The sequence below is a fragment of the Hibiscus syriacus genome, unplaced genomic scaffold (genome assembly GCF_006381635.1).
Source record: "Hibiscus syriacus cultivar Baekdansim isolate YM2019G1 unplaced genomic scaffold, ASM638163v2 tig00002069_pilon, whole genome shotgun sequence".
In the NCBI taxonomy this organism is placed as follows: domain Eukaryota; kingdom Viridiplantae; phylum Streptophyta; class Magnoliopsida; order Malvales; family Malvaceae; genus Hibiscus; species Hibiscus syriacus.
In genome coordinates this window covers 5,893-24,079 of record NW_024061908.1, presented here as the reverse complement: position 1 = coordinate 24,079, position 18,187 = coordinate 5,893, and the positions used below count along the sequence as shown (strand labels likewise).

The 18,187-nt window shown below is 36.9% G+C and overlaps 1 protein-coding gene and 1 pseudogene across 1 annotated transcript; both read right to left on the bottom strand.

Moving 5' to 3' along the window:
- Window positions 1-7,940: 7,940 nt before the first annotated feature.
- Window positions 7,941-9,570, bottom strand: LOC120137595 (GDSL esterase/lipase At1g28610-like). Its single transcript, XM_039153312.1, has 5 exons — window positions 9,281-9,570; window positions 8,975-9,199; window positions 8,748-8,896; window positions 8,401-8,677; window positions 7,941-8,317 (listed from the first exon to the last, which is right to left on the bottom strand). The coding sequence occupies exons 1-5, from the start codon at window positions 9,546-9,548 to the stop codon at window positions 8,043-8,045; spliced, it is 1,194 nt and encodes a 397-aa protein (XP_039009243.1). The 5' UTR covers window positions 9,549-9,570; the 3' UTR covers window positions 7,941-8,042.
- Window positions 9,571-14,506: 4,936 nt separating this feature from the next.
- Window positions 14,507-16,605, bottom strand: LOC120137585 (annotated as a pseudogene).
- Between the last annotated feature and the right edge of the window lie 1,582 nt (window positions 16,606-18,187).

The window sequence follows — 18,187 nt, the reverse complement described above, 5'->3', positions numbered from 1 at the left end:
GGGTGGAGGGTGTAAAATTTTCGGGTTGGGTTGAAGTCTGGAACCTGACCCGTGCTCGTCCCTAAATATGTCATGTCGTATTACTTACTACCTGAAAATATACTAAATGAGATTACAAGGATTATGTGTCCCTTCTGGTGGATAGGAAAACATAATAAACGCAGATGACCGTTGCTTGCTTGGACTAATATATGTACTCCGAAAAGAGTGGGTGGGTTAGGATTTTGCGACTTACGATCTTTCAACCTTGCTATGTTAGGGAAACAAATTTGGAGACTTATTAAGACCTCGGAGTTATTATTTGCTCTTGTTTTAGAGTTAAATGCTATCCTGATGGTGACGTGTTAAATGCTAGAACTAGGAAACGAAGCTCATATGCATGGAAAGGCCCTTACAAGACGATACAAGCTTTATCGGGTGACTTCTACTGGAGAATAGGATGTAATAGTCCCACACATGTATTTAACGACAAGTGAGAAGGGACCAAACTGTTATCATTTACAGGGTCTTATTTTGAAGAGGCTAGGGCAAACGTCAAGTGTAGAGACTTTTATGTTAAGGGATCAATCACAATGGGATCGAGCAAAAGTTATTAGCTTCTTTAATGGACAAGATGCGGGGGTAGTGTTGTATGTTCCAATTGCCCCTTGTAATAGTGATACTATAATATGGGGAAACCATGACAGTGGTGTTTACTTTGTTAGGTGCACATATTGATGGCTTCAACAGACCACCCACACACCAGAGGCTGTTTCAAAAATATGGCAAACTAAGTCAAAATTGAATATTCTACCCAAAGAACTAATATTTGTATGGAGATTGGCCCATGGTGCACTCTTAGTTGGTGCACGTTTGAGAGCAGCAGGAATAGGGAATGATCTTTGCCCAAATTGCCAGATGGACACCGAAACACCCATTCATGTTTACGTGATTACGGTTTTGCTCATGAGGTACTACGGCTGAAAGGGATTCCAGGTTTGATTGTGTATAATACTTGTGTATCACCTTTACTTTGGTTGGAACATGCTCTTGGATTAGAGATTTTTACAAGTTTTTTAATGATTCTCTAGAATGTTTGGAATAGGAGGAATGCTTTCGTGTATGATGGTCGTGTTCAACCTGCATGGACGTTGGTAAAGATAAAGTTCAACGCGGATAATGCTTGCGATCTGGTTACCAAAACGGCAACAGTTGGCGTTATAGCTCGTGATGGAAAGGGATGCATTCTTGGTGGTTTAGCCATGACATCTCATGGTTGTTTGGATGCTGGAATGATTGAATTGCATGGTTTAGCAGCAACGGTTAACTTGGCTATAGATAAAGGGTGGCAGAATGTATTCTTTGAGTTGGACTCCTCCATGGTTGTCAACAAATTCAATGGGGAAGACGACGATGAATCTACGTTGGGCATTCATATGAAAGCTATTCTTCGTACATGTAATTCTTTTACTCGTTGGTTAGTTGTTTTTGTACGTAGGGAAGCGAATAGAGTGGCTCATAATTTGTCTAAAAGAGCACTCAATTTAAATGTTTCTTTTTTCTTTGACTTATTTATGTTGATAGGAGGGATATTTAATGAGGTCCTCACTTTAAAAAAAATAATAATATAAATATAACACTCCAAAAATCGGGTTAATAGTTTCGGGTATTATCGTTGGGCTTAGAGTGCTTATATTAAGCTATTTTAATCACCGGGTCAAAAATAAAGAGGATTGGGCTTGTCAAAAAGCCCAAAAAGCAATAAAAACGGTGTTTTTGAATTAAGGCAAAAAGGGAATGACTAAGGCAACAATTTACCCAAAAACTTTTGAAAGGCTGATTAACATTAAAATTTGGTGATGTAATCGGGCGTAAAAGCCTGAAAACGTCTTTCTCATTTTCCTCCCACCATTTGTCTTCTCTTTCCTCTCATATTTTCCATCCTTTTCCCTTCTTGAGCTTCAAAGGTGAGAACTTTATAGTTCCACACAACTAGTCTGTATTTAAGAAGGTAAGGATGATAATCTTTATCCTTAGAGCTCCATTTCTAACTAAAAATCATGAGGTTTAGCAATGGTGGCAAAGGAATGGGTTTTTAAAAGGGTTACTGTGTGAGGGCTTGAGAGTGTCTCTAGATTATTTCTAAGTGTTTAGAAACATGTTTCCAAGCACTTAAAACTTTAAAACAAAATTGTAATTTCTTTGTTTGCTTTGGTTTGTAAAAGAGTTTGGAGCGTGTTCAAAGGCCAAGAATAAGGATAAGTTGGTGCTTGGGTGATTCTTGGAGCCTCCTTCCATCAGGCATTAGTGAGGTAACACATAAACTTCTTTCTCATTTTCCACCCACCCTTTGTCTTCTTCTCGTTTTTCTTCTTCTTCTTCTCATATTTCTCCATCATTTTCCCCTCTTGAGCTTCAAAGGTGAGAACTTTATATTTCTACACAACTAATTTGGATTTAAGAAGGTAAGGGTGATAATCTTCATCCTTAGACCTCCATTTATAGCTAAAAATCATGAGGTTTACCCATGGTGGAAAATGAATTGGTTTTTAGAGAGGTTATTGTATGAGGGCTTGATAGTGTCTCTAGATTGTTTCTAAGTGTTTAGAAACGTGTTTCCAAGCAGTTAAAGCTTTAAAACGAGATTGTAATTTCTTTGTTTGCTTTGGTTAGTGAAATAGTTTGGAGAGTGCTTAAAGGCCAAGAACAAGGATAAGTTGGTGCTTAGGTGATTCTTGGAGCCTCATTCCATCAGACATTAGTGAGGTAACACATAAATAACTTCCGTCTACCATATGTAGGTCATGAAACTATGTTTTGTTTGCTTGTTGTGTTCATGGGTGCAAGGAGGGTTTTAATGGTAGCATGCCTATTTGATGTTATTGTTGTATGATGCTAATAAACTCCATAAGACTTAATCAACATTGGGTAGCCTTAAGGGGGCTTATGAGGGACTCTAGGAAGTCACTTTCGTGCCTAAACATAGCATGTTTGAGCATTGGGTAGACTTAATAAACTCAGGCTTGCAATCTGAGTTGCAAGTGTTAGAGAATATTGAGGTTTCTTTCTCAAGCAGAAGGCTCGAGTTCAATGGATTTAGGAGAGGGATATAGGGTAAAAGTTTTTTCACAATGCTATTAGTACTAAGAGGAAAAAGTATATGATTCGGGTGTTTGTGGATGATGTTGGGAATAGACTTGAAAGTTTTGAGGCAATGTCATTAGAGATGGTTTGGTATTTTGTAGGATAAATTAGTTATAAAGATGAGACTGTTCAGGTGGGCCTATATCAGCAGGGAAAGGACAAGAGTCCGGAACCTGATGGTTTCACTGCTGGTTTTTTAGAGGCCTGGAACATTGTAGGGAAAGATCTTTTGGGGGGGTTTTCATTATTTTTTTCAATTTTCAAACATTCTAACAGCTTTTAATGCCACCTCCATCACCTTGGTCCCAAATGTGGTCAATGCTTCGAGGCCTAAAGACTTTCGTCCCATCTCTTGATGTTCTCTAGTGTATAAGGTCATCACTATGGTTTGGTGTCTCGACTTGTAGAGGTTTTCCCTGATATGGTCACTCTGAACTAGTCTACATTTATCAAAGGGAGGGGTATAGCGGATAATGTCTTGCTTGCCCAAGAGATGGTTAAAGGTTATAATTGTAGGACTTTTTCCCTGCGTTAAACTATTAAGGTAGATTTGCAGAAGGCTTTCAACTTTATTGACTAGGGTTTTTGTCCCTGCTCATGGAGGCTATTGGTTTTCCTAAGATTTTTCAGAAATGGGTGAGTGCTTGTATTTTTACCTCTCGATTTTCTATTTGCTTTAATGGGACGCTGGATGGTTATTTTAAGGGTGAGAGGGGAGTGAGACAGGGGGACCCCATCTCTCCTTATTTGTTTACTTTAGTTATGAATATTCTTTCTATTATGTTGAATTCATCTGCAGCTTAGGGAATTTTTAGGTTCCATTCTAAATGTAAGAGAGTGGGTCTAGGGATGGAAAACGGGTACAGTTTCGTGGATTCCGTACCGCATCCGCTTCAATTGGGGCGGGGATGGGTATAATTTTAGCGGGTAGTGGGCGGGTGTGGATTTAGAAAGTGGTACCCCTCGCGGGTGGTGGGCGGGTAATGGGTTTGAGACATTACTCACCTCGCATCCGCCCGCCCCACATCCACCCGCCCAGCTAAATATCCATTAAATTTTGGACCATTATGAATTTAGGTGTAATTTTAGAGACTAATTTATAAATTCTAATATTGTATAAGATATAACATGTAATTTATCCAACTCTCCAACAAATAGCAAAGGATATTTTGGGCATTCCTGTCTCCACTGTCCCATCAAAATCTGCATTCAGTATAGGTGGAAGAGTAATTGGTCCTTATCGTAGTCGACTACTTCCGGAGACGATTGAAGCATTAATGTATGCTCAAAATTGAGTTTGGGCCGATATTAAAGGTAATATTATTATTTAGTTTATATTAGTTGTCAAATTGTGCTTAATTATCTTATTAAAGTTTAGTTACTAACTTATATTAGTTTTACTTTCTATTATATATGTAGGTAGTAGTGAATTTAAATTGGAGCGCTCTCAGTTGGAGGAAATAGAGAATGATGATTGTAATACTGGAGTATTATATGTCACAAATATTGTCTGAAATTTTAGAATGTTGTGCCAAAGAACAAAAACAATATGTGTTTGTCATTTATGTTTCTAGACTTTAATTATGTCATTTATTATGGTGTTTTATGTATTTTAAGATCTATATTAACACTTAACTTAGATAATCCTTGGATTATTTTATTATGTTTCTTAATGGACATGTTTTTTTTTTATGTTTGTTGCTTATGTATAACTTAAGTTTGCTGTCAGGCGGGTCTAGACGGGTACGTCGCTAGTAGGTAGTGGGTATGGGGATAGATTTGAGAATGTACCCGCATGGGCGGGTGTGGATTTGAAAATTTGTACCCATCATGGGTGGTGGGCGGGTGGTGGATTGAAAAATATTAGGTGGGTATGGGGATGGGGGAGGGGGTATCCGCACCCGACCCGCCCGTTTGCCATCCCTAAGTGGGTCTCACTCATCTCTGTTTTGTCGACGATCTCCTGAATTTATGTAAAGGGGACATGGATTCGATTTTGGGTGTGGTGAGTGTGTTGGATGCTTTCTATAAGATTTCTGGATTGAAATTGAATATTTCTAAGTGGGGAGTCTGTTGCTGGGGTGGCTCGTGCTACAAGGTTCCAGATTGGGAGCCTACTTATTTGTTATTTTGAGATTCCCTTGGTAGCTAAGAAGCTCACTGTTAAGGATTGTACTTTTTTGTTCATAAATATTGTTGATAGGTTAAAGGGGTGGTCTGGAAAGTGACTTAGTTATGGGGGTAGGCTCCATCCGATTCAATCATTTTTTTGTAATATCTTGAATTTCTGGTATAGGCATGTTCCCCTTCCTAAGGCAATGGTTAAAAGAATTGAGCATCTTTATTACATGTTATTCTAGAAGGGTTGTGACAGTTCTACAAAGGGAGTGAGGGTGAGTTGGGATCTTGTCTGTTCTCTTAAGTCTGAGGGAGGTCTGGGGTTGAAGAGGCTTGAATATTGGTATAAAGTGTGTTTAATCATGCTCATCAGAAATATTTTATCCAATCAGGGGTCCCTATGGGTTGCTTGGATTCATGAATATATTTTGGGAGGGACTAATTTTTGGTCTATTGAGAGTAAGGTGAATTTAGCTGCATTGTGAAGAAGCTTTTGAAATTGAGAGATGGTGTTCGTAGCAGCCGATGAAGGTCGACCGATCACTGCTAGGTGGGTTTGGGATGAGGTTAGGGGTAAAAGGGATAAGGTGGTTTGACAGAAACTGGTTTGGTACCCTTTACATGTTCTGAGGCATTCAGTTATCGTGGATGACTATTCTTGATAGGTTCCCTACTTTTGATCGATTGTAGAGAATGAGAATAATAGTTGATAAAGTTTGTCTGTTTTGTAAGCTTGCTCCTGAGTCTAGGGACCATGTTTTTTTGTCCCTTCACTATGAATATGTGGTCTAGTGTGTTAGGGTTGTGTAATGTTCCTTGAATGGCGGCTAGGTGGTTTGAGGAGTTGGCTTGGGCTGTAGCTTGCTTTAAAGGTAAATCTTTGCGGGTAGTGTTATTGAAGCTAGCTTGAAATGCGTTTGTGTACTTCATCTAGTTGGAGATGAACTCTTGTTGTTTTTGTGGTAGAAGTTGCTTTGCTGAGGAAATTTTGGATAACATTAAATTTGTTGTTCGTACACGTTTGTTGCTTATGAAATGGGATATGGCTGATATTGTTAATGACATGCTTTGTATAAATTGGGAGCTAGGTTAGTCCCTGGTTGAGGTATCACATTATGCTTTCTTGGATAAATGAAATGCAACTTATCCAAAAAAAATCATTTTGAATTTATTGTAAGACAAATTTAAATAAATATAATCTTACAACTAATAATATTTTTTTCATAAATTTAAATTTATATATTTGCATTTGTTTTTTTAGGTTGACTTTGAAAAATAGTGACAAGTCAAAAATCGTAAAACCGAATTGAACCAAACCGAACCGAATAAAAACCACGTTTTATATGTCATTTGGTTTCGGCTTTAATTTTTGAAAACTTGCAAAGTGCGGTTTGATTCATATTTTAGTGACAAACTGAACCGGATCGAACCGATACACCCCTACCCATACCCACTTAATTTTTTTATCCACCACCGACCCACCACCCACAATAGATAAATTTTTTAATTCAATCATTCCCACAAGTACATTCTCAAATCCACCCACACTTACTATCCAACTGGATACCCACCACCCATCTCGTACCCGCTTGTATTTGCCCATACCTATCTTGTAGCAACCTTAGAGATTTAATAAGCATCAAAATATAAAACAAACATGTCCATTAAGATCATAATAAAATAAACAAGATTAATCGGGGGCTTATACCCTAGCATTTGGTGAAATTATAAGTAATGTCCTATAAAATCTTAAGATTTATAGAATAGTCTCTGAAATTATATTTAAATTCATAATGGTTCAAAATTTATATGATAGTAATTAGTGGGCGAGCAGATGCAGGGCGAGTATGGTTTTAAACCCATCACCTATCCACTAATCATGGCGGGTATGACTTTTTATATCCACATCTGCCCACTACCCACTAAATTTATATTCATTCTTATCTCAATTAGAACATGTACGATGCGAAATTCACGAAGTTGTACCCATTTGTTAGGGGAGGGAATCCCTAGGAGGAGAGTAATGGGGAACTAAAAGCAACAAAACTAAAGGATAAGAAGACTGGACTCCCTCTTAATCTGGGGGGTTATAAAAACACAATTTGGTGATCTAATTCCCCAGCTCAACATTAAATACAGAACAAAATGACTCATATTTCATAATTTTTCATTTTTAAATAATATTGTGGTAGCCACTTCCCAATTTTTCATTTTTAAATGATACCGTGGTAGGTAATTCTCCATATACTGTTAATCTTGCTTTCTATGAATGGATCAATGAAAGAACTAATTAGATGCAAAGTAGCTTTCGATAATTCTAAAAAATATTAAACCTTTAACTGATTGTATAGGTATCATATACTTTTGTTAAAAATATCTATTCAATATATGTACATCGGATAAGCTCGATGAACTGGTTCACCATTGTTTTCATATACCAAATTAATGACAAATACACATGCTTGTCAACTTGATATTAATTTAGTATTTTGCGTGCTTCATGTTAGTTTTCAGCTGATTCTCGGTAACAAGGAACAAGTTAATGAGCAGCTGGTAAGCATTAGTCGCTTCTCTTACAATCAAACCCTCCGTTTATGACCTTTGAAATTTGATAAATTAATTAATAGATTATACATTAAAATAATCTCAATAAATATGTCAATCCCGTTTCATTATTCGTATACTAAAACAATAGTATATTAGCCAATTAAAAATATTTTTACATTATCAAAGAAACATCAATATACATTGATGACAAGTCTCAAATTTGACACATATTATAAAATATCCAATATTATAATTTACATCTCTGATTTTGGATACATTATTCCCCGTTTGTTTGAAGTCGATGTGGGACACAGGTTTTTTAAACTAGGAATAGCGTTCATCAGATCTTCAAGTGCAACGCTGGCAAACCATCTGTTGGCAGCTTCTGTGTAATGGATACCATCCCAGTTTATGTGGGAAGAAGGATCTTTGCAGCATCGTTCCAATGGCGGATAACCGCAAGATTTCGAAGGATCGTAGTTGTAAACGTCTCCAGTCCCGCAGCATGCCTTGAGTGTTTCTTTAAACCCTGAGATCGTTCAAGAAAATTCACTGTGAAGAAGTCGGATTTTGATGATATATGGATTAAGTGTTCTTGTTTAAAAAATGTACCGAATTGCTCCGGGGAATGGTAGATACGGGTTGAGGTATCGTAATAATCGACATAGATTATGTTGGTGTCGGGATGTCGGTTTCGGAGTCCGTCGAGTTCTTTTCGAAGCAACTTGTTATGGTATTTGGAGAACTGATTCAACCATGTTAGACAACCGGTCAAGGGATCATATTGATCCTTGCTTGAGTTTTGAAATCTTGTCAGCAAAGATGGGGAGCATCCAATTGGGAAGTTTCCGGGGACCAAAAATGTCTCCGCCCCTAACTCGATCAACTTCTAAATATTTAGTGATGTTAGAGTTTTACCCAAATTTGATGTGACACAAACTAAGACCAGTGATTCTTACATTGATCGATGAAGTTATAACATCGACAACAAGAGGGACAAGTTGTCGGATTTTCTCAGTGTTTTGCCCTTGCAAGAATGGATGATTGTAATCATTTCCTCCAATCTCTCCCATCACAATCAACGAGTTCCGGAGGAACTCTCTGCAATCTATAAAATCAGAGCATATTAGAATTTGAAACAAACGAAAAATTTGGCAAACACAATCCAAAAAAAAAAAAAGCTTACTTGAAGAAGATGAGCAAAGAGATGGCAATAGATCTTTGAAGGAATTCACTTCGACTCCCAATGAAATGTTGGTGGAGACACTATAGATTCCTTGCTCCCCAAGGAAGGAAGAATTGAGAGCGGTAGCACCCGCCACTGCAAAATTCACTCCCTTTTGAAATTCCTCCAATCCTCCACTTTTTGATCCATAAAATGGTGGTAGAAGGGGAAATCCCAATGCTTCAGCTGCAAAACCATGTTGAATTTGGGCACGGATATTAGACAAGAATGAAGAGTCGGAGCAACAAAGATGATCGATATACTCACCAAGGAAATCTATAACCAAGCGGCCGTCGCAGAACCGCCCGGTCGGACGGTGAAAATAGGTACGGCCATATGGAGGAAATGCAGCATGAGGAAGCCTGCTGGATTCTGAAATCGATATCCTGAGTAAGTTGCCGGTATCGGTTAAAGAATCACCGAAACTGAAAATCGACGTGAAACATCCTATCACCGGTGAACCAAAGCTGGTTACTGTTACAAAGACAAAGATAACAGAAGTGAAGTGTTGTTTCAGCCAAGAACATGATGCCATTGATGCATATATTCAAAGAGAATTTCTTTTTGCACCTACAGCTTTCAAATGTGGATATTTATATTTATACTTCCCCACCAAAAAATTCATTTAATTATCAGAAAAAGATATATACTCCTTATTTAACCTTGTCAAATGATACTGTGGTAGGTAATTTCAATTTATTTTTCATTGTAGAAATGTATATAAAAAGATACGCCTAGTTCTATTATCATTTTGATATGACAACGTGGTAGGTAAGTTTCCATATAAAGACCGGATATCTATAAATGGATCAATGAGCAAATGAATTAGTTGCAGAGCAGCTTTCAAATGTTATAAAATATTGAATCTCTAAGCAATTACGTATCTCTTAATTAAATCTTTTATATAAAAGCAGAATAATTTTATTACTATATCATATATTTGGGTTGAAATATTAAAATTATTTTATAAGTTTTGGATGCGTAATGGTGGGCATGAATGATGGTTGGTCTGTGGATTAATCAAGCTGTTGCTGATGCAATCCATTGTGGAACTCTGAGAAAGGGTTATTCTTAACTTATAATTGTGCTCGTGCCTTATTATTTATCAATTTAATTCTATAATTTTAATTACTACTTAAAAAAAATCACAACTAAAATTTATTATTAAGTTATATACTAAAACATGGTATAAATAAAACTTGGAATAAACAAATTTGTCCACTCGTGAACACTAAACGTAAAAGATCCAAATATATCTATCACAATAATGTCTACTATAGACCATGCAAAAACTACTTATTCTAAAACCGAACACCGTTTCAGTTATTGCAAAAGAGGCATAAAATTGAATATAAATTCTTGAAAAGAAACGAATCCCATGAGTTGTGTTTTCAGAATGAGACATTTCGATTCGTTGGCGACCCTTCTTTTTATATATATATATATATAACCTTTTCATTTGTCCTTCAAAGTTTGAACTTCCAATGGCATCCGATAAGATGAGTAACATGCCCGATTTCATTCTAAGTCGCATCCTATCGTTTCTTTCCATCGAAGATGCAGTTTCAACCTCCATTCTATCAACCCAATAGCGATGTATGTTTGCCTCACAGTTTAATCTTGATGTTGATTTCGAAATATTTTGGGGGTTCTCCTACACATACTGTTAAGAGCTTTACCACCTTCATGGATAAAATGTTGTTTTTCCATACTGAGGGAAGAATCCAACAATTTCGATTCAATCGTATCGATATATTAGGGATTGATGATTCACGTGTTTGTGGATGGATATCTGCTGCAATTCGCCGTGGAGTTAAGGATATAGATTTTGTTTTTTCTCTACCGTCCAACAACATTCCCATGTTACCTACTGCTCTGCTTTTTACATGCAAGACGTTGGTGAGATTGAAAATGGACGTTCCATTTGTAACACCACAATCGCTTGGCATGAAAACTAACAGAGGCAACCATACCCGTCAATTTCCCATCACGAAGGCAACCAACAGCGACAAGATGTTTTGGTTCAAATATTTTAGAGCCTTTTTACGAAGTTTTTTTTGTGGCATTTTTTTAGTTTGGAGGAAAGGATTGACATTTTTTCTAGGGATGGAGAATGTTTTTTTTAAGGGGGTTCATTAAGTTTGAGTGGAGTAGAAGGCTGGCCTATTGCTTTAGGGATAGGCTTCTTTTTGGTGAGGGGTGGGCTAAACTAGTCTGATGTGTATTCCTGGATATCTTATCTCGCTCCTTCCCAATAGGTCGTTGCCATCAAAGACTTGGAACTAGGTGACAAATATCTCAACAAGTAACACAGAGTCAATAGAGCATGCAGACTAGACCAAAGCGACGAGCGGCTGCTGAGTTTGACTGGACATGGAAAGAATATGACCAAAGCACAGGTGGGTGCTACACCACTCCGAGTTGATACCTCGCCCAAAATAGGTGAAGAGATTCATGAGTATCGGGTGCACCGACCATTCACACGATCACGTCCTTCCGATAACCATGTCCAACTAGTCCCATCGGTGATGGGGGCTAACATGTGCTAGCACTAGGTGCTACCTTGCCCCTGATGGGTGCTAAGGCCAGCACCCCCGGGATGGGAGGGGGTGTCAGGCCACTACCCCCTAAAGAGCTAAAAAACTTAGGTAAAATTTTATCAGTAGACATTGAAATGTCTTAAACGAGGACACTTCCTCCATCACCCTTTTTGTGGCCACCCAATGGCATGTTTCCTGCCCATGACTTACAAGGCTCCCGCATCCAAGTGCACACTCGCTCCACTCCCATGGGGGCGTGCATGCACACTGCACTATGGGCCCTTCATACTGTGCGACGAATGCACACCCCCAAAGAGCCCCATGGTGCGATGTCTGAAATAAGGACACTTTTTTCCATGCACCTCGGGTGTCGAGGAAGTAGCACCCTATGGAGTCCATCGAGGCTACTTGTTTTCTACCCACGAGAAGGCCTTGAACGAACCGACGAGACTTGATCTCGTTTTTGAGACATCCCCATTGTGTGTATCCAAACCAACTATGTGAACCCACAAGTAATATTCGTTTTTTTTACTCTTCGTCGAGACCATCCATCGAAGTCCCAATCGGGGCATTAGCACTTTTGGAATTCCCCATTTACATGGGGGAGGGTAGGGAAGTAATAGGGAGGGTAATTTTCCATCGTCAGAGCCTTATCTCGGTTGGCGACCGCAACTAATGTCCGTTGTTTCCAACTGTTCATCAAGGTCATCCATCAATTTCTCGATCGAGACGCTAGTGTTTTTCAAATTCTCCATGTCCACGGGGGAGGGGAGGGTCATTTTCCATCGTTTGGGCTTTATCGGAGCTCAAATTATGCCTTGTCGGAGCGTCGTCGGAGCACCACCGGGAACCTTGCCCATGGTGAGGGGGATTCGGTGGCCGGTATGGGGCCGTGGGTAGTGTCGGGTCATGTTGTAGTTGCAGAGTGTTCATATTCATGTTTGTTTGCTAGTCTCAAGACCCTGGTGCTTTGATCTACTAAATTTGAAGACGTTGATTCATTCAAAATGCTCTTTTCAGGTTGTCCTATACTTGAACGATTGACAATCTTCTATTATGACATGTGAAACATAGTGTCTTAAAATCTCAATCCCTTCACTTAAGAGTTTAACTTTATTTCTTAAGAATTATCCCCTTGATGACCATTCAGTCTGCCTAACATTTGTCATTGCCATTGATCTTCCAAGGCTTGTCTACTTCAATTACGAGGGATTCAGAGCAAAAAAAAAAAAAAAAACTATACAATGGTAAACATGCCTTCTCTTGTTAGGGCTGATATTACGATTTATGGAACATTAACTTTTACAACAGAAGTAGATATTTTAGTTGAGCTTTTTCAGAGAATTGGCAAAGTCAAGTCACTTCATTTGACTATCAATTCGTAAGCAGTGAGTTAATTTGTCATTTTTATTCTTCAGTATCCATGTTTTTTATGTTTCATTAAACACTTATAACTTTTATGCGCAGCTTCCTTTTTTGTCCCACAAACGTTTTGTTGCATTTCAAAACCTGCTTAAGCTAGATATTAGGATTGGAGAAACGAGTGGCAAGGGGGGATTCTCAAGTTTTTTTTGAATTCTCACCTAATCTACAAACTCTTGTTATATATAAACTATCATCAAACGAGGTATATATATATATATATTGACAAATGTATTGGTATGTAGTTTAAAATTAAAGCTTCTAACATTTGTTATTTGGTGGTCTCTAGGTTTGGCTTCCAATGGAAAATGTGCCTTCCTGTCTTGTACATCAGCTCAAGGAGTTTAACGTATTAGATTTTGAGGGTGAGAATTCTTTATTTAAATTGGCTACTTAATGCAACAGTTCTTGAGAAGCTTACAATGTGTTCATCTCAAATCTTGACGGCTGAAGAAGAATTGAAGATCACTGAAAAACTATTGAGTATACCCAGGAAGTCAAACAAATGTCAACTTATGGCTTTCTAACATTTCTTTTTTTTGTTTACTTTTAGACAATGATTTTGATCCTCTAATATTTATTTTCAATAATGCTCGATTAATACAATCGGGTTTGTTTGGTGATAATTTATTCTATTTACCAGCAATAGTTATTTAAGAATTTTAACATGTTTTCTATTGCTTACTTCTACAACAAAATACAATTTTAGCGGTGGTTTTAGGCCTCTAGCGGTGTGTTTAAACGTCGCTAAAAACATGTTTTTTTATTGTGAAATCACTCAAGATGTGAAATCTTAATATTACCGACTATCGTTTCCAAAAAATTTCTTAAAAGGTCATTAATGAAAAACTAGCAAATTTAGTATCTCTAATGGACAGATGAAATACTCATGCTGATAGGACCGTAACTTGTCCGATTCGATCAACCAGATGGCGATGTCTTTTCACCAGTAAGAGCGATTGGAACTGAAAATCCGATTTCGAATTGCTGTTTGTTCCGGTTCACGTTTATTTGACTAGCCTCAAGATTTTGGATCTTATACCTTTGGTTGGTTTGAAGAAAGGCTCTCTTCAAGCTGTCCTATACTTGAACAATTATCTATCTTCTACTGTGACATGGGAAACATAACGTCTGTTTTCGGGTAGTGGTTTCGAAGAGTGTTTTCGTGTCTGTTTTCTCCGTTTCCAGCTCCGATTAACGACAGCATTTGGGGAGGTTTCTCATATCGGCCAAAGCATCTTTACGTCTTACCTTGTATCATCGGCCAAAGCAGTTGTTATTACTTTCAATGGATTAACTAGCAGCATTTCTTCATCAAGTATCCATTTCATCATTCTATTTATTTCTACATGTATGCCACCAACAAATCATATAGAATTTGTTTGAATGGTTTCTTGTTGTTGGAGATCATGTTGTTGGGACAATTGGAGATCATGTAAATAAGATCATATTTTTATTGAATCCGATTCATTCTTACTGTAGAATTGAATTGAATGTACCCGTTAAATTACAGGTTTATTTTCAGCCCTACAACTGGATGTGTGGTTAAACTAATGGTGGACACAGGTTGCTGTTTTCATCAATTCTTCATAAGCAGCATTTGCTATCCATTTGTTGGAAGCTTCTGTATAATGGATTCCATCCCAGCTTATGTACGAAGAAGGGTTACTGCATGAACTTTTCAATGGCGGATACCCACAAGATCTCGACGAATTGTAACTGTAAGGCCCTCCGGTTCCACAGCATGCCTTTAGAGTTTCTTTAAATCCTGGAATCATCCCCACAAACTTTAAATCTTTTACGGAAACAAAGCCAAACTTGCTGACAGATTAAGTTTAAAGAAAATGAAAATAACGTACCAAATTTCTTTGGAGAATGGTAAAAATGCATCGTGGTATTGTAATAATCGGCATAAACAATGTTGATATTCGGATGATGATTTCGGAGTTTTTCGAGTTCTATTCGGAGCAATTCGTTGTTGTGTTCGGAGAACTGGTTCAGCCAAGTTAGACAACCGGTTAAGGGATCGTATTGATCCTTGTTTGAGCCCTGGAAATTTGTCAACAAATCTGGGGAGCATCCTATTGCAAAGTTTCCAGGGACCAAAAATGTCACTGCACCTAACTCGATCAACTCCTGCGTCGAAAACATTAGATACGACGTAAGATTTTATAACACGGGAACGAATTTATAAAATTCTAAGAGTGAAAACAAATTAATAAAAAATAGAAAAGAATATTTAAAATATATGATTATTAGAAATTTTCAGCATCCATGAACATCACTGCTCAATGTTTCAAATTCTTACATTGATTGCCGAAGCTATAATATCAACGACAAGAGGAACAAGCTGCCGGATTTTCTCGATGTTTTTCCTTGCTTGAATGCATGCTTGTAATCATTGCCTCCAATCTCTCCCATCAAAATCAAGGAGTTCCGGAGGAGCATTTTGCAATCTGAAATACATGGCATGAAAACGTTTTCAAGGTGTTAAGTCATAATCACATGTTATGTTTTATTTTTTCAACTTGGCTAATGAGTAGAGCGTTCGATGAACTATTCGCGAATTGTTTATATAACATTCGTCTAAGTTTACTTATTAAGTTAAATAAACAAGTATAAATAAATTTTTTATGTTCATTTAATAAACTAATGGATACGAATTTGTTTATGTTAACGACCAAACTATTTTTGAAAGCTTGTTTATCAACTTCTTTACCCTTTTTATTTTTTATTTTTTTAAATATTGGTGAAGGTATGAACTAAAATGATTATGAACTTTGGAGTTCAAACTGTGAAACCAAAGAGTTTAAGAATTAGTGGTGCAATTTGACTCTTTTTATGAACATGAACATCTTCACCAAGCATGCATAAATACCGTTAAAAATAACAAACGGACATAAACACCTTTAAAAATAAACAACGAACACTAACACAACATTATTTGTTTAAACACTATATTACACCCCTATTTACTTACATGAAGGAGATGAGCAAAGAGACGGCAATAAATCTTTGAAGGAATTCAATTCATCGCCCAAAGAAACGTCGGTGTTGCTATTATGGATTCCAATATTTCGTTTGAGAAACGAAGAATTCAGAGCAGTAGCACCCGCCACAGCAAAATTCACACCCTTTACAAACCTCGCTAGTTTTCTATTTTTAGCTCCATAAGATGGTTCTAAAAATGGAATCCCAGAGCTTCAGCTGCAAATCCATGCCACATGAATGAAACAAGGGATAAGCACATAAATTATATCGAAAGTGCGAATTTAAGAAGTTATAATGTACTAGTAGGGAATCGATTATCATTTCACTTAAACTAGAATATGTATATGCGCACCAAGGAAATCAATAACCAAGCGACCATCGCAGCGCCGCCCGACTGGATGGTGAAAGAAGGTCCGGCCATTCGGAGAAAAAGCCGAAGGAGGAAGCTTCTTTGATTCCGAACGTGAAATCTCAAGTGAGTTACCGGTGTCCATTAAGGAATCACCGAAGCTAAAAATTGAAGTGAAACATCCATTCGCTACCGGATTAATGCCGGTACACAGGACAACAAACAGAAAACCAGCAGTCAAACGTTGTTTCAACAACCAACATGATGAAGAAATCGCCATTGAGAGCATGCAATTGTAAGTTTAACAAGACAATCTGGATATTTATACTGATAAACTTACAAATGAAGTATTGCTCTACGTGTTTAAGGCGCTCTCGTGTTCGACACCTTGTTTGTGAAATTCAATACGGATGCTCATAGTTTATTACAAGATATACATGTATATGAAACTAAAGTCAATAAGTCCGCGCATGTCAAATATGATATACGGTCATGATTAAAACTTGTTAAATTTACGTAACGTGGATCAATGGATGCATGACAGGATTAAAGCTAAGTAGACTTAATAAAAAACATAATATTAATTAATTTGAGAATTAGATGCAAAGTAGCTTTCGACCGTATTCAAAATAAGTTATCATGCAATTATCTACACGTCTTCAATGGTATTTCTCTTTTTTTCATGAAAAGGTTTTGTTAATATAATGTAGGTTCGAGCAACGAAATTGAAAAACTAAAATAAAATTTGATTTTATTCAATTTAGATATATAATTTCAAAATTTGTTTTGATTTTAATTTTTCTTTGAAACTCGTTTGTTTCAAATTGAACTGAATTAGAAAAGAAAAAATAATGATCGAAATCAAGTTCATTTTAAATTTTTTATAAGACAAGCTTAAATAAATAAACTCCTAAAACTAATAATTTTTTTTAATTTAGGCTTGTGTGCTAGCCCTCGGTTTAAGCTTGAAGTTTATTTTTGTTTTTTGAAGTTGAGTTTGAAAAATGGTGAACAGTTAAAAACTACAAAACAAAATTGAACCGAACCAAATCTAAATTTTTGATTTTTTATGTCATTCAATTTTGATTTTATTTTTAAAAAATTGATAATTCGGTTTAGTTCATCTTTTATTAAAAAATCAAACCAAACAAAATACATCCCTAAGCATGTTTAGCCACTTTCTTGTAAGCATGTTTAGCCAATTTCGTGAAACTCTTGTATGTTCCAAATTATATTGTATCAAAAGTAACTGTTTAGTATACCTTAATTTTTTTTCCTTTCTTCATTTTCTTATATAGTATCAAAAAACATATTAATAACTCAATCAAAATTATCTCCAATAACGAAATTTTGTTATGCTTAATATCTTTAATTTGACATGTATCTATTTTAATTATTCCCTTCAGTGAAAGAATCACTGATTCCCTATTTTAATTATTCCCTAATTCCCCATTTTTATTTCCCTTTCGCACTTCAATCCCTAATTCCCCTTTTTCATTTCTCCTTCGCATCTCAATCCCTAATTCATAATTTTCCTCTTCATTTCCACGCTCATCTCTTCCAATTGTGACAATACCCTCCGCTGGAGAAGATCCTTGTCCCCAAGGATCAAAATTCAGAAATTGGCCTCGAAGCACAGAATAATCCTCCCATGTGTCGTTCGTAACATCCATGTTAGTCTATCGAACCAGTAACTGAGTTATCAGTTTGTTCTGTCGTTTAACTATTCTTCTGCCCAAAATTTGACTCTGTTCAATCTTGAACTGACCCTCTTCGTCCATTACAGGAGGATCTGTTGAAGACGATATGACTGCTCCAATATGTTTCTTCAATAAACTAACATGAAAAATCGGATGTAGACGTGAGGTCTCA